Source organism: Carcharodon carcharias, chromosome 21 (assembly GCF_017639515.1).
Source record: "Carcharodon carcharias isolate sCarCar2 chromosome 21, sCarCar2.pri, whole genome shotgun sequence".
NCBI lineage: Eukaryota > Metazoa > Chordata > Chondrichthyes > Lamniformes > Lamnidae > Carcharodon > Carcharodon carcharias.
The window spans coordinates 38,751,549-38,778,894 of NC_054487.1; the positions used below are offsets into that span (position 1 = coordinate 38,751,549).

The window sequence follows — 27,346 nt, forward strand, 5'->3', positions numbered from 1 at the left end:
TTTGCTTCTTTGCCAAAATGCTTTGCAGCATAATTTAAATTACCAAAATATTCTACATAAATTTCCATGTTTAAGATAAGAGCTTGACTCAATCTTTCTCCAGATTGGTATATAGCCCTTCCAGTACTTGTTACTTATTTTTATGAACAATTATTTTTTTTAAGATCTGAAAATAAGAACTTGTATAAAAGGCAGATTTTATAACCATTTAGAAGACATTAATAAATATAAAAACTTCCCCAAATCCTTCCCCACTTAGTGTTGTATTTCTTAGCTCTGTCTGAGCTTGGTTCTCTCATTGTATGTGCAGCTGGTATTTACTACAGACCATTTCTTTTCTTTCAAAGTTATCCCAGAAAAAAGTTGAAGAATTTGTGTATTATACAGTTCACGACGTTTTATATGGAAAATCTAATTGGAATGATCTTAACTACTTCTTATGCTGATTCCCTGGTGAAGCAAGATGATAACTCAAAAAGCATTTTCAGCAATTTGATTGGTTTGCCAGCTTGTTTTATTGGTATCAGTTTCCCATTTCATTTTTTTTTTGAATTTCATAATTAGAACATAAGAACAAGGAGCAAGAGTAAGCAGTTCAGCCCCTCAAGCCTGCCCCGCCATTCAATACAATCATGGCTGATCTCATTTCGGCCTCAACTCCAATTTCCCGCCCTCTCCCCATAACCTTTCAACCCATTACTAATTAAAAATCTGTCTATCTCCTCCTTAAATTTATTCAGTGTCTTGGCATCCACTGCATTCTGAGGTAGTGAATTCCACAGATTCACCACTCTTTGAGAAAAGTAATTTCTCCTCATCTCTGAAGTTGTTTTGATTCCTAATCCCACTTGTTTACAAAACAGTCACCCATTGGTCAGATCCAATATATAATTTTATTTTTGAATAAGCAATCTGAATCAATTAGGTGTAAATTTAACTCACAAGTTTACAGAAAACATGTGCTTGATGCAGTTTATTTTTACATATGTATTATTGGATGTACTTTGACATTTTAATTTACTTTAACAGCAATAGGGATATTGCATCATTTAATGCACACTTTATTACCAGATTAATGACTTATGGTGACTATCAGCCAGTCAAATTCTGTTTGTTATGTGGTATTCTGGGATTTTTACCTGTGGTTTGTGGATTAAGTTAAATAGTCTCCATTTTTATTTAAAAATTGCATATTTATGGACTTAATTATTTTTCTCCCTTTACTTATACACTCGGTTTTTAAACTCTTACAGTTTTGAATATAGAAGAGTTACCAGGTCAGAGATAAGTACCAAAATCATGCAGAGGGAAGTTAACTGGGAAATAGGGTGGAAGTCAGAGAGAAAATGGAGAGCTGGGTGGCAGTGGGGAAACAGAGGCTGGTGTCCTGGGGCTATGCAATTACAAAGGGAAGGGGACTGTAGTCTGGCAGTGAGGTCAATTATGTGAATAACACCAATCAATGGTATTTTTAAGTAAATTTGATGTAATAGAAGCAGGTAAATGCAGAAAAGAAAGCATCTGACTCAACTGTTTCAAGTATCCAGCAGTTCAAAACAACCCAACAAATTATTACAGGAGTTTGATGCCAAATTGATCAGTACAGACAACTTGTACTGATTAGTGCAACGAAAAGAAATCTGCACTGGAGACAGAAGGCACCAGTTAGTTATCCCAGGAAAGATGAAAGCCTTAAACCAACATGTTTTTAAGTAGGATATAAGGTATTGGAAAAAATACAATATTCTACGTACAGAGCAAGGGCAGAGAAATTTATTAATTTTGCATGCGTAAAAGTATACTGAGAACTTTATTTTTGAGGATGAGGCTCATGAAGATGAATGGTATCAATATTGGAAATGGCACTACTTTTTTATTTTGGGTATTATAATTGGGTACCTCTGACAATTTTGAGATTAAGAATGGGGTGAATCGTGGCTGCATCTCTAGCCCCTATACTGTTTGGTATTTTTACCTCTGTTCTACTGATCTATGCTTTCCCTGCCACATGGAAGGAGTTACCTGTACACATAATCAAACTCCTAATCAAGACCGATAGTCAACACAAAAGTGTGGCATGCTAATCAGAAAACTACTGTATGCTGATGATGTTGCAATAGTTGCCCAGATAGAAGACCAGCTCCAAAGGCTCATCTGTCCCATGCTTGTGACATGTTCTCCCTCACCATCACTATCAAGAGCTGGGAATTCTGTTGCGAGTAACTCACCTCCTGACTCCCTAAAGCCTGTCTACCATCTACAAGGCACAAGTCAGAAGTGTGATTGAATACTTTCCACTTGCCTGGATGAGTGCAGTTCCAAAAACACTACAGAAACTTGGCACCATGCAGGAGAAAATAGACCACTTGATCGGCACCCTATCCACCATTTTCACTGTGCACCAGTGTGGTTCACAGTGGCAGCAGTGTGTACCATCAACAAGATGCACTGCAGCAACTCACCATGGCTGTTTTGACAGCACTTTCCAAACCCACCTCAAAAGACAAGGGCAGCAGATGCATGGGACCACCACCACCTGCAAGTTTCCCTCCAAGCCACATGTCTTCCTGACTTGGAACTATAGCACCATTCCTTCATTGTCACTGGGTCAAAATCCTGGAACTCCCTTCCTAACACCACTGTGGGTGTTCCTACACCCCTGGACTGCAACGATTCAAGGAGGTGGGTTACCATCCCCTTCTCAAGAGCAATTAGGGATGGTCAATAAATGCTGGTCTAGCCAGCAACACCCACATCTCATGAAAGAATTTTTAAAAAGAGAACTGTAGTTATGAACAAGGTGTTGTGTCTCTGCTTGTGATCAGACTCGACAACACACTGGAAGCAGGCAGCAAATTGTGCTACCTTGGATCTATGGTGAAAGACAATCTGTCTCTTAGCACAGAGCTCAGCATACATATTGGAAAGGCAGTCACCAAGCAGCAACTAACAAAACGGGCATGGACAAACAACAAAGTAACCCACAGGACCAACATGCTTATCTACAAGGTCTGTATCCTCAGAACACTGGTAAATGGCAGAAAAATCTGGATGACCTACATCCACCAAGAACAAAGACTCATAAAATTTCCATCTCTGGTGTCTTTGATGCATCCTTGGCATCACATGGAAAGACAATGTCACCAATGAACAGTCCTTTCTAGGTCAAACATGCCAAGCATGCAAGTGCTCATATAGCAAAGAAGGTTTTGCTGGTTTGGGCATGTGTACAGGATGAAGATGGCCACATTCCCAAACAAATGCGAAATGGAGAGGTAGCTCATGCCAAGAGAGCAGGGTGCCCACAGCTCCAATTCAAGGATGTTGTCAAAAGAGACGTGAAAGCCCTCAGCATCAACCATGACAAATGAGAAACTTTAGCTGAAGATCCATGCAAATGGCAACACCCTCTGTGGGCAGGAGTTTGCCACCATGACAACATGTGTTTTCAGAAGCTCCAAAGCAGATGCCAGCCCTGCAAACAAAGCATCAGTAGAGATCGTCCCGCACCACTGGCAAGGAACAACTTCACTTGTGACATATTTGCCTTTCCATAATCACATTTTCAGCCATCAACAATGTGCAGCAGATGGCTTCGCCAAAGTTCTGAGGCTGCATTCCCATCATCAGATAGAAGGACGTTAACCTATTATAATAAGTATCAAGCACTTATAGGTTAGACAGCGACTAGAATTGATGTTTTCTGTATTCTTCAGCAGCAATGTGTCTTTGACAGAAATTCAGAAGATTACATTTGGAGGATGCAGTATGTCCATCTCCTCATTGGCATAGCAGTCTTCTGGATCAAAATCTGCTCACATTATCTATTATTGGACACAAAACTATGAATCAAATAACAAATGAACTAAGTATCAAATGTATATCATCAGGTTTGACACACTGGAATATAGTGATATGCATGTTTATTTAATAACTTAACATTTACTTTCAGTGATAATGAAAGGATCAAAGACAAACTCTCACTGTAATTTATTGTAAGGTTTATAACAGCTCTTAGTCAGATATTCCTTTATCTAGTCACAATTTAAAAAGTAGGTGACAATGTACCATACAGATTAGGTTAGGAATTTAAACACATACCTGTTGACTGGTGTTAAATTTATGATGATTAAATTTGGTTTCGAAGGATCTATTTCCAGTTCTGTATCTTCAAAATGGTCAATTTGAACTTTGGTCCAATTTTGATTTTCCTGCAATTGTTTTATGGCCCTCCAGTCAACTGCTGGCAGAATCAGGGATGAGTTTGAGGATTCAAGCAATTGCTGGAAAAGATATATTCCACTGATCAGATTTAGAGAACAGACTTCACAAATTTATTTGCTTGTAAAGCAGAACATTAAAACACCTGATAATATACAAACCTCATGGAGTAAAGTATATTCCTTACATATTTTAAGTCACTTTAGAGTATAATTTTCTCTGCTTATTTATGGATTTAGAAATACACAGACCGAACAGACATGTATTCCTTTGTTACTCTGTCTATTAGTTTTGAACATAGTCTAAAGTTGGTGTAACATCTGGAAAGGCCTTTGTTAAGAAACTTTTAAAGTTTATGCATGGAGGGAAACTAAAACAAAAAATGTCTCCTGAACTTCCATTTTAAAAATTAGGATTTAGCAGTGCAAAGGAAGGCCAAGTTGGTCTTTGCTCAGTTGGCCTGCCCTGTTCCTGTTTTGCAGGGTTGTGTGCTATGCATTTGCAGATTTTATCAAGAAGAACAGGGTGAGGAATCTTCGACCCATCTTAACAAATTATAATGGTGGAAATGATCACTGTAATTTACACAATAGCGTGAAACAACATCATCCAGTGGTGTGCGCAAATCTGGTCACTTGAATTAGCTAGTTCAGGTCTAGATCCAAGGTGGGTTTTGTGCAAAGCATGGGCTACATAGAGAAAATAGGCTAAATGTAAAAAAAAAATGACTTACTCTAATTAGGAAACATTTAAACTAGAAAATTGTAGGGTAAGGATAGAGAAGCACGAGATAGAAGGAAACAATTATATGATAAATGTTTATGATAGGGGCGGTGATGTTAAGACACCAAGGGCAGAATTGTTCCAGATTTGCACTAAGTGCAGGAGCGGGCGTGAAAAACGATGTTTTACCCACTGGCCGCAATGGCAGGTTTTTGCTCCGTATTTGTCCGTCTCCCACCTCATTAATTGTGCAGCCACAGGAAACATGCCGACTTGTTGGCGGATGGCCTCTGAATGACCTGTCATGCCATTACTGCACTCCAGGTGCCATATCTAAACTGCAGCAGCACACACAGTTCTCAATACTTGCAGCCCAGGATTGCTCCAGTGAAGGCATGGCCCTGAAAGCCAAGAAGAGTTCAGTGACCCATCACTGGAATGTCTTTTGAAGGCCCGTCGTGATATTCTCCATACCCACCCTGGCTGCTGGCAATCCAGCAATCTCACTCTGGCTTGGGAGGCGGTGGCATTGGTGGTCAGTGCCAATGCTGCACACAAGAGGTTGGCCATCCAGTGCAGAAAGAGGATGAATGACATCATCTGTGCTGCCAGGGTAAGGCAACCATCTCATCACTCTAAACTCTCATACTCACAAGGCCATCACACATTCGGTGGCATCTCACTCACTGCCAGCTCAAGGGACATCACCACTCACTCTCTCACGCACATAGCCTCACATCTCCATCTGGCCATTTTATTAAGGCCATTTGCACAGATCAAAGTGTGCGCCCACACACACACCGTGGGATACCCGGCTTCCCCAGTACAGCCCTTGCCCTGCAGGCTCTTACCTTGCCTGAGGCCACTTTTCCCCCCTTCCCCAAGCAAGCCCAAGCCCTGCAGCCGTTGAAAAGCCACCCCTGCTTTATAGCTGATCTGTGAGCCCCCCAAAAAGTGATGTGGTGCTGCCTACAAAGCCTGGAGCTCTAGTATGTCATGTGAAATGTGTGCTGATGACCACGAGTGCTGTCCGGAGCAAGGTAGGCAAACAAACCTAGAAGTCCCAAGCAAAGTGCAGCCCACCAGGTGCATGTTGCTTACGTACAGCTGTGACACACGTCAGTGTGTTTGCCCAGATGATCCAGCATGGGGGGCATGATTCTGGCCAGCAGGGCTTATAATGAGATGCTAAAGTATTGAAATTAGGACCCCAATGAGTAGTGGTGTGAAATGCAGCCTGCCATTAACGGGTGGAGCGGATGATCACAAACTGGTTTTACGATGGCATAAAAACGATTTTTGGCCTTCTCGCCATATTATCCACTTGTGCCCGACACCAATGGGACTGGACGATTCCACTCTAAATTTACTGAATAATGAAGGACCTCACAGTGGGATTTGTATAATATTTATAAAGTTACATAGTTACAAAGATAATACATATTTCACATGTCATACTGGAGCTTGAAGACTAAGTATTGGGAAAGCTATGGAATGGATACGTGATTCAAGGCTGAGGATGGAACTCTGTTTCATATGCTGACTTAACCTGTTTAAAAAAACTTGGGGGTTGATAGCTCTGTTCATAAGAAATCTGGGAGTAATTAAATAAATCATATAACCCAAAGGAGTAAGTATTTGAACAGACACAACATAAAGCAGGCTCTCGTTGGAGGAAACCAGCAGAGCCAAAGAGAGAATTTCTTAGAGCAGCTTATGGTTGCTTTACAACAAAATGACATCATCAGAATTAAGAGTTAGAAAAGAAAAAATGCACAAATATGTTATGAATAAGGGACAGCCAGCATGGATTTGTTAAAGCAAATTATGTCCGATCAAATTCTGATTGAATTCTTTGATGAAGTAACAGAGAGGATAAATGATAGTAGTGCAGTAGATGCATATATGGACTTTCAAAAGACATTTGATAAAGTACCATGTAAATATTCAGAAAATAGAAGGGATTAAAGGTAGTTTGTGTATGTAATTGGTTATGGATGGGAGACAGACAGTAGTGATCATGTTTAACTGGAGAGAAGTATGCAGTTCCCCAGGAATTGGTATTGGAGTCATTTTTGTTCATTATGTATAAATGTTCTGGACTTGTGTATAGGAAGCACAACTTCAAAATTTGCAGATGATACAAAACTTAGCAATATGGTAAATAGTGAGGAGGATAGTGGTGGGATGGGCAATGGCATAGTGCTGCGCGTCTAGAGGCCCAGGAGCCACCAGTTCAAAGCCCACCACGGCAGCTGGAATATAAAGCTAGACTCAGTAATGGGGACCATGAAACTCTCACTGATTGTCGTAGAAACCTATTTGGTTCACTAATGTCCTTTAGGAAAGGACATCAGCCATCCTTATCTGGTTTGGCCTTTATGTAACCCCAACACTACAATGATGTGGTTAACTCTTAAGTACCCTTTGAAATGGCTTAGTAAGACTCTCAGTTCAAGGGCAATTGAGGACGGGCAACAAATGCTGGCCTTGCCAGTGATACCCACATCTCATGAAAGAATAAAGAAAAGTACAAGTCAGAAGAACATAAATGTTATGGTGGAAATGAGCAGACACATAGAAGATGCCATTTAATGAGGATCAGTAGGAAGCAATGCATTTTAGGAACAACATAGAGAAGCAAGTTAGTCAAAATGGTACTATTTTAAGGGGATGCAAGAGCTGAGGGACCTGGATCTACACATACTTAGGAAGTACGTAAAGACCTGGGGGAGGCTTTGAGGAGGTTTATCAGGATAATACCAGGGTTCAGTGGCTTCGGTTATGTAGAGAAATTGGAGAAGCTGAGATTGTTTCCCTTAGAGCAGAACAAGTTAAGAGGAGCCTAATAGAAATATTTTAAAATTTCAGGGGTTTTGATAGGGCAAATAGGGAGAAACTGTTTCCTCTGGTAAGTGGGTCGGTAACCAGCGGTCATAAATTTAAAATAATTGATGTAAGAACTTGAGGGAAATGAAGTGAAATTTATTCACACAGAGGGATCTGGAACATACTGGAACAAATCTTCCAGTCTCCAGAATTTCCCGGGAATTTCAACTTCCAATCGGCAATTCCCCTGCTCCCTGGGACCCTCCATGAATGTCTCTGACTCTAAGTTATGTTTGGAGACTGGGACAGATCAGATGTACCTACCTGAATAGTTAGTTGCCTAGGAAATGTTAGACAGATTAAAACTTGGTCTAACTCTGGGGTAACTACACAAATGGCCCCTCAATCACCCCCGTGACCTGACCCCCTACTCCCTCAACCCCTCAACAATCCCGGTGATTACCCTCCTGACCACCCCTCATTTCCTATGTTCCCTCAACTCCCTGACTCCCCTCCCAACCACCAAACCACATCCCTGACCAGCTGACTACCCCCTAACCACTCCCTTGGCCATCCAGCTACTCCCCCCCAATTATCTGACTACACACCACCGGTTACCCTCCCAACAATCCGACTTCTTCCCGGCCCGTCTCCAACTACACCCCTAACCATCCTCCAGAGCTCCCAGCTATCCTCCTAAGCATTTGCTGACCTCTCCTGGCCATCTGACCTCCCCAGATCCCCAACTAACCTCCGACCTCCTGAATACCCCAGACTGCCCCCACGACCACCCTACTTCCTGACCACCCCTTGACCTGACTACCCACTCACCTACCCTGTACACACTCACCCACCTCCCCCCCTACCCATTTAACCCCCTCATCCCCTTCATACTTACCCATTTAGCCCTACCCACTTCACCCACTACCTGCATCACCCACCTAGTCCCTATCCATCTCACCCGCCTACTCACTTACCTACTCACTAACATCCATTCATTAACATTCAGACTGGACATTTAAACTTACCATATGGCAGCAAGTGCCATAAAAATGGGTCTCGTCTTCTCCCTACTCTGCTACAGTCCATTGGGAATTCTCTGAGGGATGCTGCACTCCACATTTCCAGGACAGCTGGATTTGGAAGACCCTGGTAGAAATGTGAAGCAGCATTGGTGTGGGGAAATTTACGAACGCTGCACCAATTCAACGATCACTGCCTCTCCTTGGAAGACCCAGGCCACTACCTGAAAGGGTGGTAGAAGAAGATTCCATAGGGACTTGCAAAAGGCAATTGGACAAGTGCTTGAAGAGGCCTAATTTGCAAGGTAATGGGGAAAAAGCTTGGGCCTAGGGCTAAATTGGAACAGCTCTTTCAAACTGATAGCACTGGGCCAAATAGCCTCCTTTAGTGCTGTAATAATATATGATTCTATATTTTCACAGCTTACAATCTGCTTTTAAATAGTGGCACTGTCCAAGTATTACATTTAATAGCGCTTTACAGAAATGCAAAAGTAATGGAAGGTCACAATGATGCCCTTCCCCCGCTGTTTTTAATAATACAACAAAAATATAGCTGTGTGTCTGGTCAAGATCTGTTTCAACTAAATGAGGAGAAATTTCTTCACTTAAAGGGTTACAAATCTTTGGAATTCTCCAACCAGAGAGATGCTCAGTCATTCAGTGTATTCAATAAAAAGGTTGAGAGATTGTTGGGTATATAAGGGATTTGGGAATAATGCAGGAAGATGGAGTTGAGTATAAGATCAGACGTGATCTTTTTGAATGGCAGTGCAGGCTTGAAGGGCCAAATAACCTACTGCAACTTCTATTACCTATGTTCATATGTTTTAAAGCATTTATTATAGGCATCTACAGTGTTCACGCCTGGGGGCTCATTTCCCTTACATTTAAAATGTTCAGCAAGTTTTCTTTAATTTCTTGCATTTTAGTCTGTAAACTTCAGTATAACTTTCAGCTTTGTGCAGAAAATATAGAGCATTTTACTTTTGAAGTTATTAATTCACAACCATTAGAACTAATGAAACTAATAAACCAACATCAATTAAGCCCAAAGTTCAAATCAGAATCTCATTTCTCATCTTCCAGTAGGTAAAACTGGACAAATATCCTCGAAGAGAAACAAATGGTCGATTACAACTGTTACAAACACTGCCAATGTTATTCACTGAGCCAGCCAAATCCCAGAGGGAAACTTGCCTTACTGATCATAATGCTTTATTTTGTATTTTGAAAATGTGGGGAAAACTACTAACCCCAGTAGCATAGAATCCCAGTAACATTTTTAGGATTTTAAAATTGAAAGATTTATTAACAAGAGGGAAAAAAAACTTAAGCACACAAGATTAAAATTACACAGTTAAACAATCTTATAAAACACTCCCACCCCACCCCACCCCCCAAAACCTCACTTGGTCAAAACACACATGTAAACTACTTGGAAACAGCTCCCTTATATAGATTTTTAACCATAAAAATCCAGTAATATTATCCAAGGCAAAATCTGCTGCTCCTTTAATAAAGTATACCACACAACTTCTCATTCTTTTCCACTCAGTTATGGAACTGAAGGAAGTTCAGAAACAAACTGCTTTCAAAAAACAAAGACTTCTCTGACTTGAAACTGGATGGCTGCTTCAAATTCACAACTTTTCTCAGCACATCTCCCCCACATAGCCAACACAACTTAACGAAACATCCTTCCTTAAATAACTTTTTCCCTTTGATCTTAGATTCCATTGTTCTAAGCACCTCTTTGAACTCAATTTTTCCAAAATATAAAAATCTTTCATATCTTACTATTACCTCCACTTTCAGGTAAAATAAAATTTAATAACCTTTTCTTATTTACTTATGAAAGCTTTGTAAGGTGTAAAAGTCCCTTGTCATTTCTAAACTCCCTTTGAAATTTAACAGCTGAAAAGTCAAGTCCTTTCTATCACCTAATGCAAATTTTAAAACCCAACCTATTTACTCCTATGTTCAACTTCACCTTTTCCTCTCACTATAAATGCATGCATTTAGCACCTTTACCTCTCATCTTTCTGCTCCTACAGACAAGCTGTGTTTACTAACCTTCCCCAAATTTAATTACACAAATACACTCGCTCACAGCCTTCTTTACAGGACATCACTATGTTCCTAAAAATATTTTTTTAAAAATCCATCTTCACACAACTGCTAGGCTAACAGGAAAGTGAATATGCTAATTTCTCATCTTCAGATTTTCTATTTTTCCATATTTCCTGTGAAGGTTAAGCCCTGGGATTGATAAGTTATTTCACCCTACAAATGGAATAAATAATTCAAAATAACACATTAATTGAGCCTGTTCCGGCATAAACTAAATTATTTAAAAGTTATGCTGTCAGTGTTATCAGACTTCCAGCCTTCACATGTTTTTCCTATTATGTTTCTGCTATTTCAGGTGATTGCTTTTTTTCTCATTCCCGTAATTGAATTTGTGCATCACAATTTCAATTACAGCGAAATTGCTGCCAGCTCAGATTCTGATTGTCCATTAACACGTTTTCATTAAAAAAACCAGAAGAACTTTTCTACATCTTCGTTTCCCCTTCAATATAAGTCAGTCATTTTGTCCTGAAGAAGCATCCTTTTCTGTACAGCAGTCCTAATAAAAGCTGTCAAGTAAATTCTATTAGGGATGAACAGTTGAAAACCATTTCAGTAGTATTAATGAGTGGGTATCTTTGCCTTTCCTCTTGTTTTCCTATTACCACAAGGCGCTCCCTTTTAGTCAGCATAAAGCCATTTTGTTACATTTTGTACATTTTAATTTCTCAGCATAGAAAAAGGTCACCTGAAAGTGAAGACTTCAGTCACACCTCATTACACAACTGGAACTCAACCCAAGGAAAGGTGTCCTCAGTTATCTGTGCTGTCAATGCCAGGAATAATTCTTTTGCCTTGAAGTTGATTTAATTGTTTATGATAAGTTAGACAGTTAACTGAAACAGCATTCAGCAGTTTATGAATAATCTCTTCAGTCATTTGTAGTTTATGTTTAAACATAGAATAATTGTGAGGAATCAATCATCTTATCTTGTGCTGCCATTGACATTTGGTTTATCAGTGACTTGAACCTTGTAATCAAGTCATAGCAGCATAGTATCACTTTTACTGCCCATGAATATTTAAAAGTCATGTTCATGGCAGAAGTTTTATGCTGATTTGAGTGTGTTTTTTTGGAATCATCATAGACAATAGTTTGAGGCCAATGTAGTTGGTACATGTTGGCAAGACATAATAACTGCAAGGTAATCTGCAGCTGTTTCTATTAGATATGCAGTGATTACTTGATAGCATGCATACTGATTTGCTGAATTTCACTCGTTTAGAAAATAATTCACTTGTTTTGGTTTAATGAGATGTTTTACTTCAAAAAAAAAGTTCCAGTGCGCTTGAAATTAACCTCGCTCTTACTGATCAAGAACCTCACTCCTAACATTGCCCTGATGTTGAGCGCATATTCTAAGGAAGGAATAATGAGCAGTACCCCAAATCCCCAACTATGTACATTAGCCTGGACATACAGAACATCTGGCCTGCAGAAAGGTGGTGTATGCTGCACTTTTAGACCTTTTGAAGATTTCAGAATAGCTTTAAAAAAATCTGAAGAGAGTTGCAGAATGGCTGAGACTCTTGTAATTGTAGTTCTAAGGAGGGACAGGTGTCAACTTTGGATCAATGGTCGCATTGTCACCTCAGAATCATGGGTTCAAAGCCCAGTCCACAAACTTGAGCAGGTAATCCAGGCTGATACTTCAGTGCTGTGTTCCCCTGTTATAGATGCGGTCTTTTGGAATGAGAAATTAAATCAAGTCTCACCTTCTCCCTTAGTGAACAATTATGTAGCATTATTCAAAGAAGATCAAGGGAGTTGTTCCAAGTGTCCTAAGTTGTTCCAAGTGTCCTAATACTAATCCATCAACTATCATTAACAACAGATAACTGCTTATCTAGCTCACAGCTATTTGAGAGTTTTCACTATGTGTAAATTAGCTCCTCTAATTCCCTACATCACAACAATCTCTCTACTTCTATCTCATTAGTTGTGAAGTAATTTGGGATACTGTTGAAGAATATTTCCATAAAAGCAAACACTGCTTTTCTTTCAGGACCAGCAGAAGCACAGTGCAGAAATTATTTTAATACCTTCCTGGACAGTCTCCTATTTTCCACCCTACATAAACTTGATCGCATCCAAAACCCTACTATGAAGCAAGTCCCATTCACTCATCACCTTTGTGCTCATTGAACTACACTTGGCTGCTCCCTGTCCATCAACTCAATTTTAGAATTCCTTTATGACCTTGCCCTTTGCTATCTCTGCAACTGCCTCCAGACCCACAAACCTCTCATTCCTCCAACTCTAGCATCTCAACCATCCCCCACGACCTTCATTCCACTATTGCCTATTGTCCCTTCTGGCTCTCAAGATTCTCCTTAAACCCTATCTCTTTGACCAAACTTTACTTGTGCCACTGTCTTCTTCTTTGGCCCAGTTTCATTTTTTATATGATTATGCTCCTTTGATTCAGTGCATTAATAGCACTGTATAAATACAAGTTGTTGTTGTTGATACTTAGTAGGCAATGAGAAGGCTTATGCTACACCTTCACAGGAAATAGCTGAACAAAGTAGAGTCAGATGTATACATGACTTTGGAAAGTCTATGAAACTTGAGGGAAAACAGCATAACAAAATGAAGTGTAGTTTAGGAAAATGAATCAGCAGTATGTTAAGAACATAAGAACTAGGAGCAGGAGTAGGCAATTCAGCCCTTCGGGGTTACCCCACCATTCAATACGATCATGGCTGAACTCATTTCAGCCTCAACTCCACTTTCCCGCCCTCTCCCCATAACCTTTCAACCCATTACTAATTAAAAATCTGTCTAACTAAATCTGTCTTGCATCCTGGCATCCACTGCACTCTGAGGTAGTGAATTGCATTGATTCACGACCCTTTGAGAAAAGTAATTCCTCCTCATCTCTGACTTAAATCTACCACCCCTTAGCCTAAAACTATGGCGTCTCATTCTAGAATGACCCACAAGGGGAAACATCTGCTCCACATCTACTTTGTCTATCTCCTTTAGCATCTTATATACCTCATATAGATCTCCTCTCATCCTTCTAAACTCAGGCGAGTATAGGCCTAAACTGCTCAATCTCTCCTCATGAGACAAGCCCCGCATCTCTGGAATCAATCTAGTGAACCTCCTCTGAACCGCCTCCAACGCAACTACATCTTTCCTCAAGTAAGGGAACCAAAACTGTGCACAGTACTCCAGGTGCAGTCTCATGTGTTGTGGGAAAAGAGTGCGAAAAGTGGATATGGAATAAGGATATAAACAAAGGCAGCAGGGAAGGCTTCAAAAGGTAACTAAAGAAGTTCAAGAATCAGTTTGGGGAGGAGAACTATCAAAAACTGAGGGCATGCTAGAAAATAATAACTGGAAGCCACAAGCTGCTTGCTGCTGAATAGGAAACAGCAACTGGCAAGAAGAGGAAGAGAATTGAAGAATAACCAAGGGAGGCAGCCTGCAGACCCAGCCATGTTCAAGGAAAATGCCAACAGTCAAACTCAGGTCATTGGACAATAGTTTATGTACCTGACGCTTTAAAGTATAAATTGTGAAAATGCATGGGCACAGCGCCACCTGCAAGTTCCCCTCTGAGTCACACACCATACTGACTTGGAAATATATCGCCGTTCCTTCACTGTCGCTCAGTCAAAATCCTGGAAATCCCTTCCTAACAGCAGGGTGGGTGCACCCACACCACATGAAATGTTGTGATTCAAGTAGGTAGCATATCACCATCTCCTAAAGGGCAATAAATGCTAGCCTTGTTCATATCTGATGGACGAGTATTTAAAAGAAGTGGTTTTGTATGTGGGGCTATTGGCCATTGCTTCAGTTCACTTTTGGTTGTAACAGAGTTTCTAGTCTCTCTAAACACTTTGTTTGTCTTTCATTTAAACAGGATTCTTACAAATAAATCCAGCTTGCTGTTTCAGCCTGAATGATCCAGCTTGACAATGTGAGCCCTGAATTTCCAAGGGATTCCCTTAGTCACCCGCTGTAATTTCGTTAGGAGACTGGGGAACACCAAGGGGAATAACAAGCAGCTATTTATGCTGTTCCTCTGTTGGTTCTACTAATCTTCTGTTGATGTTAATGATGAGAGACCAAGAGAACTTAGATGGAATTTCAGACCTGTGATATTTTTCTACAAAAGTAAAGAATGGTAGAATATGGTGAGTAGGTCATGTGACCCCTGGTTTGAAAAATCCCAATAAATTGCATTTTTTAGTCCTGAGGCACATTAGTTTTACTCTCATGACTTTTCTGGGACGCAAGTTGCAAATCATGGGTGACAAGGGTTTGATAATGCAAACTGCTGTAACCTGTGAACATGAATAAAAAGATTTGGAAGAAGAGCATGAACTGCAATATTTATAATTCAACAAATGCATTCAAAAATTGTAAAATATTGCGATTTCAATTATAAAAACTTTGCATTGTTATCAAATAAAACATTCATACAGGACACGGCATAAACTTATATTTTGACTCAGAGAGTAGCTAAACATGGTGGGTGGAATCATTTCAGATTTACATTAAGTGTGGTAGTGGGCGGCAAAACTGAAGTTTTACCCGTCGGCCACAATGGCAGTTTCTCACACTGTATCGTCCCAGTCCTGCCACATTAATTATGCATTCATGGGAAACAGGCCATTTTGATGGCGGGCGGGCAGGCTCTCATTCGCCCGCCACGCCATCACCTTGCTGCCTCACTACGCCAGGTGCCATATTTAAAGTGCAGCCGTGTGCGCACCTCTCAGCTCTTACAGCCCAGGACTGTTGTGAAGAAGACATGACCCCGAAAGGCAAAAAGGCTGCAGCCCCCAGTTTAATGGCGCATCCCTGGACTGCCTTTTGGACACAGTGGAGGCCTACTGTGATGTCATCTGCCCCCGCTCTGGCTGCAGGATGGGCAGCAAACTCATTAATCCAGCTTGGAAGGCGGTGGCAGCGGTGGTCAGTGCTAATGCCCTGCAAAAGAGGACAGCCACCCAGGGCTGCAACAGGATGAATAGTCTCATCCATTCCACCAAGGTAAGTCACTCTTCTCATTACTCTCAACTCACACACTCACAAACCCATCACACATCCACAGGAATCTCGCAACTGAAGGGAATAACTCTCACACACACCCTCACATCTCCATCAGGCTCATATCATCTGGAGCTCGTGTCCTCATTTTGTCCATGTCTCCGTTCACCACACAAACATTCAGTGCAGCACCAAGTTTCCTGCTCACCATTTCTCCACCTGTTTCCATGCAGAAAACACCTGCTCACGACAGCAGGAAGAAGTCCCAAACCATGGGGGATGGAGTGGCCCATATTAGGCCCCTTACTCACTTTGAGGAGCGTGCCATCATGCTGAATGGTGAGGACAGGGACCTTGCCTGCAGTGATGAAGAAGTTGGCTGTGAACACCCAACTGAGAATCCTGCACTGTTTCATCCCTCTCTTCAACGCCACTGTGAGTGCTCTCTCTCCTGCTTTTGACTCTGCTGCCATGCACTAATTATCTCTACTATGATTCACAGGGAGCTCTGCCAAGCGACCAACACCCTCAGCCAGCCAGTCCCTCAGCTCCATCTAGGTCCTCACCTCCAGCCACGAGGACACCTCCTCCATTGAAGAGCTGGAAATAAGCAGCCTGGAAGACCCGTCACAGCGCTTACCCACACCCTCCACCAACACAGAGACACACACTTTGGCAGAACCTAGATCTAGAGCAGGCTCGGGTTCACAATCTAGCGGTCACTGCACGGACACGTGTCTGCAGCAGGAGGAGGCAGGTTTGGCTGAGCTCCCAGCACTTGGAGGACTGCTCGGGAAGAGGTGCTTGTGAGATCCAAGTCAGATGATGAACCTCTGGATTTGGCCTTCCAACTCATCCTGGATGGTCAGCAGAAGGCGGGGGAATATCACTCAGAACTGTTGGAAGCCCTCAACAAAGTGACATGCGAGTCGGAGGAGTGTGTCCGCCTGCTCTCTGATTAAGTGGTTCCCACATGTGTGTGTATGGAGGTCTCTATGGAGGGGTTGGCGGACACCATGGAGACCCTGGCACAGCAGAACACGGAGATGTGTGCAGACCTGCACTCCATCACATGAGCGATAGGTGAGTTCCTGCATGAGCAACACGAGAGGGAAGTGGGTCACCTCGACAGCCCCCCAAGTGTTCCTTCCCCTCAAGGAGTCAGGCCAGGGCCTCCAGCCACTCAAAGGGAGGAGGAGTGGTAGCTGAGCACCCTTGGGTCATCCACTCAGGAATCTCAGAGGCTGTCCTCTCCCTCCATGCCCCCTTTGCCTGTGACCCCCTCAACCTCATCCTCTGTCACCGCAGAGGGAGCAGCTGGCCCACAGGAGGGCAGCAAAGCAAGCTGGGGCCCTCAAGGCCTTGGCTCTCCAGGGCACCCATGCCGAAGTTATCAGAGGCAACAGGGCTAACCATTGCACAGGCTGTCTCCACCCCTGTTGCGGATATCAGGACAGCAACTAAAGTCTAAGGTGTTCAAAAGTTCTGATCACAATTGGTTCTATAGGTGAACACATTTTGTCACTTTATAATCTGGAAATATATTCATTTTCACTGAATAATGTGTAACGGTGTCTTTCAGCTTCATTGACAGACTTTATGAGTCTTCCCCCCGCCACCACCTCCCCCCCCCCCACCCCCCACCCCTCCCACTAGCAGTTCAGCTGCACACAGGCCACCCATGAGTGGTTCTAGAGGGAGAAGTGTGTGTGTGTGGCAGGGCCTTTTGGAGCCACGTGCAATCTCTCTCCCACACATGTGGATCCTTCCCGCATCACACTCATCACAATGTCCTGAGCATTTTCAATGCTGCCTGCTGGGGTTCGCTTTCAGTTGTCCATCTGAGCTGAGCTGCATCTCCGCCCACCCCCGATCACACCCCCCTGGAGCACCTGATCTCACCCACCATGGCTCTCATTCCACTTTTGATTTAGCCAGCATGGTAGCGCTACAGTTTTTCTTTCGCTCTACTGTCCTTTCCCCTCCCCCAATCACCCATTTCCTTTCCCCCATCACCATTAACCCCTCAGCATCACCTTCCACCTCCCCTCTGTTACCTACCAGCCACAACCCTTTTCCTTTGGAGATGTCCAGGTGAATGTGCACATTCCCTTCCTTTCCGAAAATCCCACACCCCCATCCACGTTCATCTCCCTGATCTCCTCCCTCCCAACACAAGGGTCCGTGTCTGCCCCTGAGTCCCCACCATCTACCCCAGCTATCCCTCCTATTGATACCGTTGAACCTTCATCCTACTGCCTCACTCTGCCCTTGGTCATTCTCACCATTCCCTCGTACCACGCTCACCCTCAGTTCAATCCCCAGGAGGCAGTTGTGGACTCATCAGAGCCCTCCCTTGCACGTAAATCTGGACTTCCCCCCATCCTGACTCCTTCTCCTCCTTGGAACCCCTTCCTTTACTCCTCCCACTTTAGTCCACCCCTGCACCCCCACCCCCTCCCATCCCCTCCCCACCCACTCCACACCACCCCCCCCCAACCAACTGACAGGTTCCCCACCCCTTAGTCCTTCCCCCTTCCTGACTCGTTCAAGCACCCTTACTTCTTCCTCCACCCTTACTCCCTCCCCTCCCCGCACTCTTTCCTCCCTTCCCTGCACTCCTTCCTCTCTCCCCCGCACTTCTCCTTTCCCTGGCACTCATTCCCTAGCACCCCTACACTCCTTCCTAGACTCCTGCACCCATTCCCCCTCCCCTCACTCCTTCCTCCCCCAGATCTCCATCCTTTACACTTTCTATCCCCCCCTTACACCCACCTCCCTGGTTGCCACCTTCTCCCCATTACCCCTTTCTCTTCCCATAATCCCTCCCCCTCCCACTGATAGTTTTGTCACCCCCCAACCTCACCCCCCGACAGCTTCAATCCCCCCTCCCAACCTCAACACCCCCATCCGACACTGCTTCCCAGTCAATCCTAAACCTTCCTCTCCACCCCCTCAAGCATCATCCATTGTGAGCAGACCCTCAACGGTGACTTTCCACCTTAAATGAGCCGCTTTGTGGTGTAACCATGTCCATGACAATCTAACCATGGACGTACCTCCAGGGTTCTGTTACTGTCAGGCTCCAGCATCTTCTGCTCCTCAGATATGAGCAAGGCCCTGGTGGTAAGTCCCGACTTCTGCACGTCACACTTGTCAAGAAAAGTTCTGCACCGGCGTGTTTTCCCGCCGATGTGGGTGGACAATCCAGCATGAGGGGATGATTCCGTCGGGCTGGCCTTATGCAGATGTATTCCAATGAGGTTCCTGACATCTGACGGCAGGAAATGCAAACTGCCATTGATGGTCTGAGCGGATGATCGCAAACTGGTTTCACAACATCGTGAAACTTGGTCTACTGGAGTGCTAATATCCTGGTTGATGGGAGCAAGATGCACTTTAAGTTAGACAAAGGTGCAGCATTTTCTGTTCTTCCTGATCCGGAACCATGTTTGGAGAGAAGCTCTCTTCAGCCATCATGCACAAAGCTTTGTGGGCCAGGTGGCATAGAACTCTAGGTCATGGGAGAACTGAAGCAAACCCCACCCCACCACCCCCTCCCCCCCACCTCCAATATCAAGAGAAAGAAATCACAGAAACATTATACGTGACTCAAAACCAGAGTTGCACATGTTTGAGCAGGAAAGCCTGTACAGACTTGCATCTGATTTGCAGAATAGAGGAACTGCAAAACCGAGAAGATCAGCCCAGAAACTTCAGTGCTGAATTCCCACAGCTGTTCACAGGACTAGGAAAGCTGATGACAGCATTCCACATAACTGTACATGCTGAAACAAAGCCAACGGGCAGAATTTTGCCCTTGATGAGCAGGCAGGCTCACCAACTCGGCGGCAGGTGGGCAGCCGATTGCCGCAAACAAAACGGGCCCCGTCGCTATTTTAAGTGGGCCGGCCACCCGACAGGAAGCACTATGCGCTTCCTGTGCTGGGGGGTGGGGGGAGGGATTCCCCAACTGTCAGAGTGCACACATCTCCCTGATGCAAAGTGCTGCCTCAGGCAGATCGCTGAAAGGCTGGCAAAAATAAAAAATAGAACAATACAAAATTCATTATCATGTCCCCCTCATGTGAAAATGTCACATGAGATGGGACATGTTAATGAAATAAACAAAAACTTTATTAAACTTTTTTAAAACCGCATCCCACCACTGGATGAGGTTTGTACAAAAATCACCTACCCGCCTGCCCGTTGGGCCCATGTGCCAAGCTGAAATTCACACGGACCCTTCAAAATCGTCGATGATTGGCAAGTTACGGGCCTTAACGTGTCCTGCTGCATAGCGCACCCACTGACCTAAATATCGCACTGACATCGGGCTCATCGCGCGACATTTTAAGCGCTGGCATGCAGACTCTGCCACCTGGATGCCAGCCAGAAGATTCTGCCCAATGTGTCTATTTCCATCCAGAAAAGTTCAACCACTATTGCCAAAGTAAAGAATCACAGAACCACAAAATCTTAATGGCACAAAAGGAGACCATTCGGCCCATCATATCTGCACTGGCTCTCCAAATGAGCATTATAACCTAGTACAATTCCCCTGCCTTTTCCCTGTACCTCTGCACATTGTTTCTCTTCATATAATCATCTAATGCCTTGATTGAACCTGCCTCCACCACACTCCCAGGGAGTGCATTCCAGACCTGAACCACGGGTCTGAAAAAAATTTTTCTCACGTCACATTTGCTTCTTTTGAAAATCACTTAAAATTTGTGCCCTCTTGTTCTTGATCCTTTTACAACCAGGAAAAGCTTCTCCATATCTACTCTGTCTAGCCCCCTCATGATTTTGAACATCTCTATTAAATCTCATCTTATCCTTCTTCTCTCCAAGGAGAACAGCCCCAACCTTTCCAATCTATCTTCATAACTGAAGTTTCTCATCCCTGGAACCATTCTTATAAAACTCTTCCACACTCTCTCCAATGTGTTCACATTCTTCCTATAATATGGCGCCAGAACTGTATGCAATACTCCAGCTGAGATCTAATAGGTGTCTTTTTTAAATTCAGCATAACCTCCTTGCTCTCGTACTCTAAGCCTCTATTAATAAAGCCCAGGATACTAAATATTTTATTAACTGTTCCCCCCATCTGTCTTGCCACCTTCAATGATATATGCAGATAAACACCCATGTCTTTCTGCTCCTGCACCCCCTTCAGAATTTCACCCCTTTATTTTATATTGTCTGTCCATGTTCTTCCTACCAAAATGCATCACCTCACACTTCTTTGCATTAAACTTCACCTGCCACCTATCTGCCCACTCCACCAACTTGTCTACATCCTTTTGAAGTTCCACACCGTCCTCCTCACAGTTTATAACACTCCCAAGCTTCGTATCATTCACAAATTTCGAAATTGTCCCTTGCATACCAAGATCTAGATCATTAATCTGTATGAAGAAAAGCAAGGATCCCAATACAGACCTCTGAGAAAGTCACCATAAACCTTCCTCCAGTAAAAAAAAATCCATTGACCATTACTCTCTGCTTCCTATTTTTCAGCCAATTTTGTACCCACATTGCCACTGTCCCTTTTATTCCATGAGCAATAGCTTTTCTCACAAGTTTTTTTTAATTCATTTGTGGGATGTGGGCTTCGCTGGCTGGGCCAGCATTTAATGCCCATCCCTAGTCACCCTTGAGAAGGTGGTGGTGAGCTGCCATCTTGAACCGCTGCAGTCCCTGTAGGTACTCCCACAGTGCTGTGAGGGAGGGAGTTCCAGGATTTTGACCCAGCGACGGTGAAGGAACGGTGATATATTTCTAAGTCAGGATGGTGACTGACTTGGAGGGGAACTTCCAGGTGGTGATGTTCTCATCTATCTGCTGCACTTGTCTTTCTAAATGGTAGTGGTCATGGGTTTGGAAGGTGCTGTCTAAGGAGCCTTGGTGAATTTCTGCAGTGCATCTTGTAGATGGTACACACTGCTGCCACTGTGCGTAAGTGGTGGAGGGAGTGCATGTTTGTGGATGTGGTGCCAAACAAGCGGGCTACTTTGTCCTGGATGGTGTCAAGCTTCTTGAGTGTTGTGGGAACTGTACTCATCCAGGCAAATGGGGAATATTCCATCACACTCCTGACTTGTGCCTTCTACATGTTGGGCAGGCTTTGAGGAGTCAGGTGATGAGTTACTCATCGCGGATTCCTAGCCTCTGACCTGCTCTTGTAGCCACAGTATTTATGTGGCTAGTCTTGTTCAGTTTCTGGTCAATGGTAACCCCCAGGATGTTGATAGTGGGGGATTCAGTGATGGTAATGCCATTGAACGTCAAGGGGTGATGGTTAGATTCTCTCCTGTTGCAGATGGCCATTGCCTGGCACTTGTGTGGCACAAATGTTACTTGTCACTTGTCAGCCCATGCCTGGATATTGTCCATGTCTTGCTGCATTTGGACATGGACTGCTTCAGTATCTGAGGAGTCACGAATGGTGCTGAACATTGTGCAATCATCAGCAAACATTACCACTCGAGACCTTATGGTGGAAGGAAGGTCAATGATGAAGCAGCTGAAGATGGTTGGGTTGAGGACACTACCCTGAGGAATTCCTGCAATGATATCCTGGCTGAGATGATTGACCTCCAACAACCACAACCATTTTCCTTTGTGCTATGCATGACTCCAACCTATGGAGAGTTTTCCCTCTGATTCCCATTGACTCTAGTTTTGCCAGGGCTCCTTGATGCCACATTTGGTCAAATGCTGCCTTGGTGTCAAGGGCAGTCACTTTCACCTCACATTGGAGTTTGAATCAAGGCTGATATGAGGTCAGCAGCTGAGTGGCCCTGGCAGAACCCAAACTGGGCGTCAGCAAGCATGTTATTGTAAATAAGTGCAGCTTGTTTGAACCATCCATGACCTCTTTCATCTCTTTATTGATTATCAAGAGTAGACTGATGGGAAAGTAATTGGCCGGGTCGGATTTCTCCTACTTTTTGTGTATAGGACATACCTGGGCAATTTCCCACATAGCCAGGTAGATGCCAGTGTTGTAGCTCTACTGGAACAACTTGGCTAGGGGCGCAGCAAGTAGGGAGCACAAGGGTTCAGTACTATTGCCGGAATATTGTCAGGGCTCATAGTCTGCACTATCCAGTGCTTTCAGTTGTTTCTCGATATCATGTGGAGTGAATCGAATTGGCTGAAGGCTGGTATCTGTGATGCTGGGGACCTCCGGAGTAAGCTGGGATGGATCATCCACTCGGCATTTCTGGCTGAAGATAATAGCAGCTTATTTGATGTGCCCGGCTCCCCATCATTGAGGATGGGGATATCTTTGGTGCTTCCTCCTCCAGTTATTTAATTGTCCTTGACCATTCACGACTGGATGTGGCAGGACTGCAGAGCTGTGATCTGATATGTTGGTTGTGGGATTGCTTAGCTCTGTCTATCTTTTGCTGCTTATACTGTTTGGCATGCAAGTAGTCCTGTGTTATAACATATATTCTTCACCAGCTTCACCAGGTTAACACCGATAGTTAAGTATGCCTGGTGCTGCTCCTGGCATGTCCTCCTGCACTCTTCATTGAACCAGGGTTGATCCCCTGGCTTGATGGTAAGTGTAACAAGTCTTTTGTGTGGCACTGCATCAAATGTCTTTTGAAAGTCCATGTACACCACATCAACAGTATTACCCTCATTGACCTTTTCTGTTAACCCTTCAAAAAACTCCAGCAAGTTAGTTAAACACTATTTCACCTTTATAAATCCAAGCTGGCTCTTCCTTATCAGCCTATATTTTTCCATGGGACTACTAATTTCATGCTAAATAATTGTTTCTAGAATCTCGTCCACCACTGAAATTAAACTGACCGGTCTGTAATCGCTGGGCTTATCCTTACACCATTTTTTGAACAATGGCATAATGTTTGTAATTCTCCAGCCCTCTGGCACCTCCCCTGTGTCGAGGGCAGACTGAAAAATTATGGCCAGTACCCCAGCAATTACCGCTCTTACTTCCTTCAATATCCTTGGATCTATCTCAACTGGTCCTGGTGCCTTGTCAAATTTAAGTACCAACAGTCTATTCAACACTTCCTCCTTATCAATATTGGATCCTTCTAGTGACAGACTTTCATCTTCTGTCACCATGGCCTGGGATCAGCTACCATTGTGAAAAAAGGAAATTGCCTCTATGTTAAAGCAAGGGACTATTTCACCTGTGAAGATCCAACAAGCTGGTGCTTGAGGATGGTCTGGGTGCCAAAACCCAACAGATATAACAGAACTTGTGTAGATCTTGCATAACTGAACAAAGCAGTTGAATATGAAGTTCATCCTATGTTGTCCAAGCACGAGAGCTAAGCAAAATTGGGAAAGAGTTCAATTTTCTAAATGACTGTGGTTGCCAATGTTGAACCAAATGCATGAAATGTAATCCTAAATCTCATTTATACCAATTCAGATTCCTATGTTGCAAGGTACTATATGACCTAGCTGTACTTACCTGGATATTGCAAAATATTTCTTTTTCGCCATCATCAGGACCATAACGTGTGAAGTCTTCGATACTAAGCTGAGAAACAAATGAAAAGATTGAGTACGTATCAGAAATCATTTAACAAAGATTGATTCATGAACTATGGTCATAATAAATAGCTATCACTAACCTCATTCTGAAAAAAAAGAATAACATTCTGAGAGCCTTGGTTAAAAATTGGTTTCAGGAATGTCTGCAGCTCATGATTTTTAATGGTATGACCTTCATATATTGCACTTTTCATATTCCATAAAGAGCTGAAAATGAATCACAATACATTCCATAAAGGGATTGTGTAAAAATTTTCATGCAGTAAATGTCAAAACATTTACATCAACATTTGTCTTAAGTTCTTACTTTTTTAATTAAATTATAACTATATTGGAATACTAGAAGTTGTTCTGACCTTGAAAAACACAGTTTTGAGATATGACTGCTCCCTTGACAATGTAACAATGCTGCAGTGCCAAAATTATACCACAGCCTCACTATTTCCCCACCTTTTAATACACAGGACAGTGTCTCATGTGCATGAATTATATTTAGGTGGCTTGAAATTTCAATTTTTATACTTAAAAAAAAAGAATTTATGTTGTGAGTCTGTTGGCAATATGTTGGTGATTTCCTGGAGCCCTAATTATTCACACTGAATTGTTTACACACATTTTACATTCTGGTTGGCAGAAACTTTGGGTACAAGTAAACATTGACAAAATGGGTGCATAAAGGGGCATCATTTCATGTATAATTTTACAATTACATCTCATAGCAAATTCCATTCCCATAAATCTACAAATGGGAGTTTATTTTTTTTATGTCTATTACACTGTGAAGGAGGCTATTCCACATATTCAAAACAATTGAATTCAATCAATTCCACAAGTTTATTATATCTGCAGGCGTTCAACTCACACCACCAATGCAATCCCATGGCACCCTAAATTTTACAATGATAGGTATTTAAGAAGGTAAGAACAAAGCAGACCATTCAATTCCCCGAGCATGCTCCACTAGTCAATTAGCTCATGGCTGATTTATACCTCAAGTCTAGTTTTTAAAATGGTTTTATTTATTCATTCCTAGGATTTGGCTGGCACTATAAAGTTCAGTATTTATTGCCTATTATCCCTAGGTGCTCTTGAGAAGGTGACAGTGAACCGAATTCTTAAATCGCTGCTATCTGTGTAATGAAGATGTTCTCACAATGCTGTTAATTAGGAAGGCCCAGGACTTTAACCTAATAATGATCAAGAGATGGTGATACTTGTCCAAGTCAAGATGGTGTGTGACTTTAAGGGGATCTTGGAGGTGGAGATCTTGAGGGGATCTATGAGGAGCTGGCTTGAAAGAGGAATTGAGGCCAGGGGCAGATCAGCCATGATCTAATTGAATGGCAGGGCAGGCTTGAGAATGTTCTAATCCTGCTCCTATTTCATATGTTATTATGTATGGGCCCATGCATCTTATGTTCTTGTCTTTTTAAGTTGTAGAGGCTGTGGGTTTGGGTGGTGATGTCCTAGGTTTTCTGAAGAAGCCAAGTAAATTCCAGAGGCCAATTTCTTGCAGAAAGCACTTGCAAAGCAAATTCTATTTCCTAACAATTTGACAGGGCAGGGAAACGCAGCTCCAAGGCAATAATACAAATGCACAAGCAGCTCAGGTTGGCTTTGAGAAGGTGCAAATGTGTTTTATAAAAAGAAAAGATTTCAATTATATAGCCTTTTTCCAGGATGTATCAAAGCACTTTACAGCCAATAAATTACTTCTAAAGTGTTGTCACTGTTATAAAGTAAGAATTAGTAGTTTTAAGGTAAACGTCAACTTGAAATGCATTTGGTGGGATTTTATGAGGTTTTAACAGTTAAACCAACAAAAAGACAGCGAGGAGAATAACATAGAAGCATTTAAGGCAAAACCAAATAAACAGATAAAGGAGAAGGAAAAGATATGCTGGTAAATTGAGATGATCAGTGATGGTAGGGGGCTTGTGGAGTATAAACAGTAGCACGAACCAGTGGGAATTGCATGGCCTAATCCTGTGCTGTTAATGTTAACTTATTCTATGTAATACCCTATTTAAAAGGTCACCTCCCTGACCTATTCATAGGCTAGGATTTTCTATGCCTGCCAGCTTTGGGCATGTTCAGCAGTGTGAGTGGACAATATGGAGCGATTGGTTTCACAACAGCGTGAAACCATTTCGCAATCATCCGCTTAGCCTGTCGGTGGCGGGCCACGTTTCCCACCTTCGCAAGTTGGGAAGCTCATTGTAATGCATCTGCATATCATTATTAGGCCAGCCTGTCGGAATCGTCTCCTCTCTTTGCAGCTGGATTGTCCATCCATGTTGGCGGGAAAGCACACCAACATGTTTCACAGCAGCCATAAAAGACATGCACTCGGTGGGTTGCACTTTGAGGGAAACTCGGAGGTGAATATACCACAATGATGTGCCAAGTGTCACCTGTTGGACTTCAAATTTGAAGCATTGGCGGTGGGGGGAGGTCAAGGGCAGCTCTGCCATGGAGGCCACTTTTGGCAGGTGGGGGGCAAGGGCTGCCGAGTGGTTGAAGCGACTTGTGGGGGGGAGGCAAGGGCAGCCCTGCCGTCAAATGCAGTGCTCAAACATTCGGCGGGGAGTAGGGTGGTCAAGGGAAGCAGCCACGCCTTAGGGAAGCCGTATAAAGTGACCATTCTTCTGCAGCTGAGACAGTTCAGGAACAAGCACTTTGATATTACCGGGGTGGGGCTTCTAGTTTATCTGCCCACTAAAGCAATGCAGGGGTATCAAAGTGCCACCAAGTGCTCTAAAGCTTTTCACCCCTCCCACCCCCGGCATAGACTGCAAGGTCATGAGAGTTCTAGTGGACTGCAGAACAGTTGGAAGACTGCACACATTGTACA

At 43.1% G+C, this 27,346-nt stretch overlaps 1 protein-coding gene across 1 annotated transcript in view; it reads right to left on the bottom strand.

Annotated features, from left to right (window-relative positions):
• The window catches only part of LOC121292911 (V-type proton ATPase subunit S1-like), an 82,993-nt gene that overhangs the window by 36,579 nt on the left and 19,068 nt on the right, over nt 1–27,346 (bottom strand). The window contains exons 2-4 of the mRNA XM_041215380.1: nt 24,573–24,699; nt 24,410–24,478; nt 4,102–4,283 (exon numbers count right to left, since the gene is read on the bottom strand). Of these exons, the coding sequence (XP_041071314.1) occupies nt 4,102–4,283; nt 24,410–24,478; nt 24,573–24,699 (378 nt within the window). The remainder of the gene's footprint in view (nt 1–4,101; nt 4,284–24,409; nt 24,479–24,572; nt 24,700–27,346) is intronic.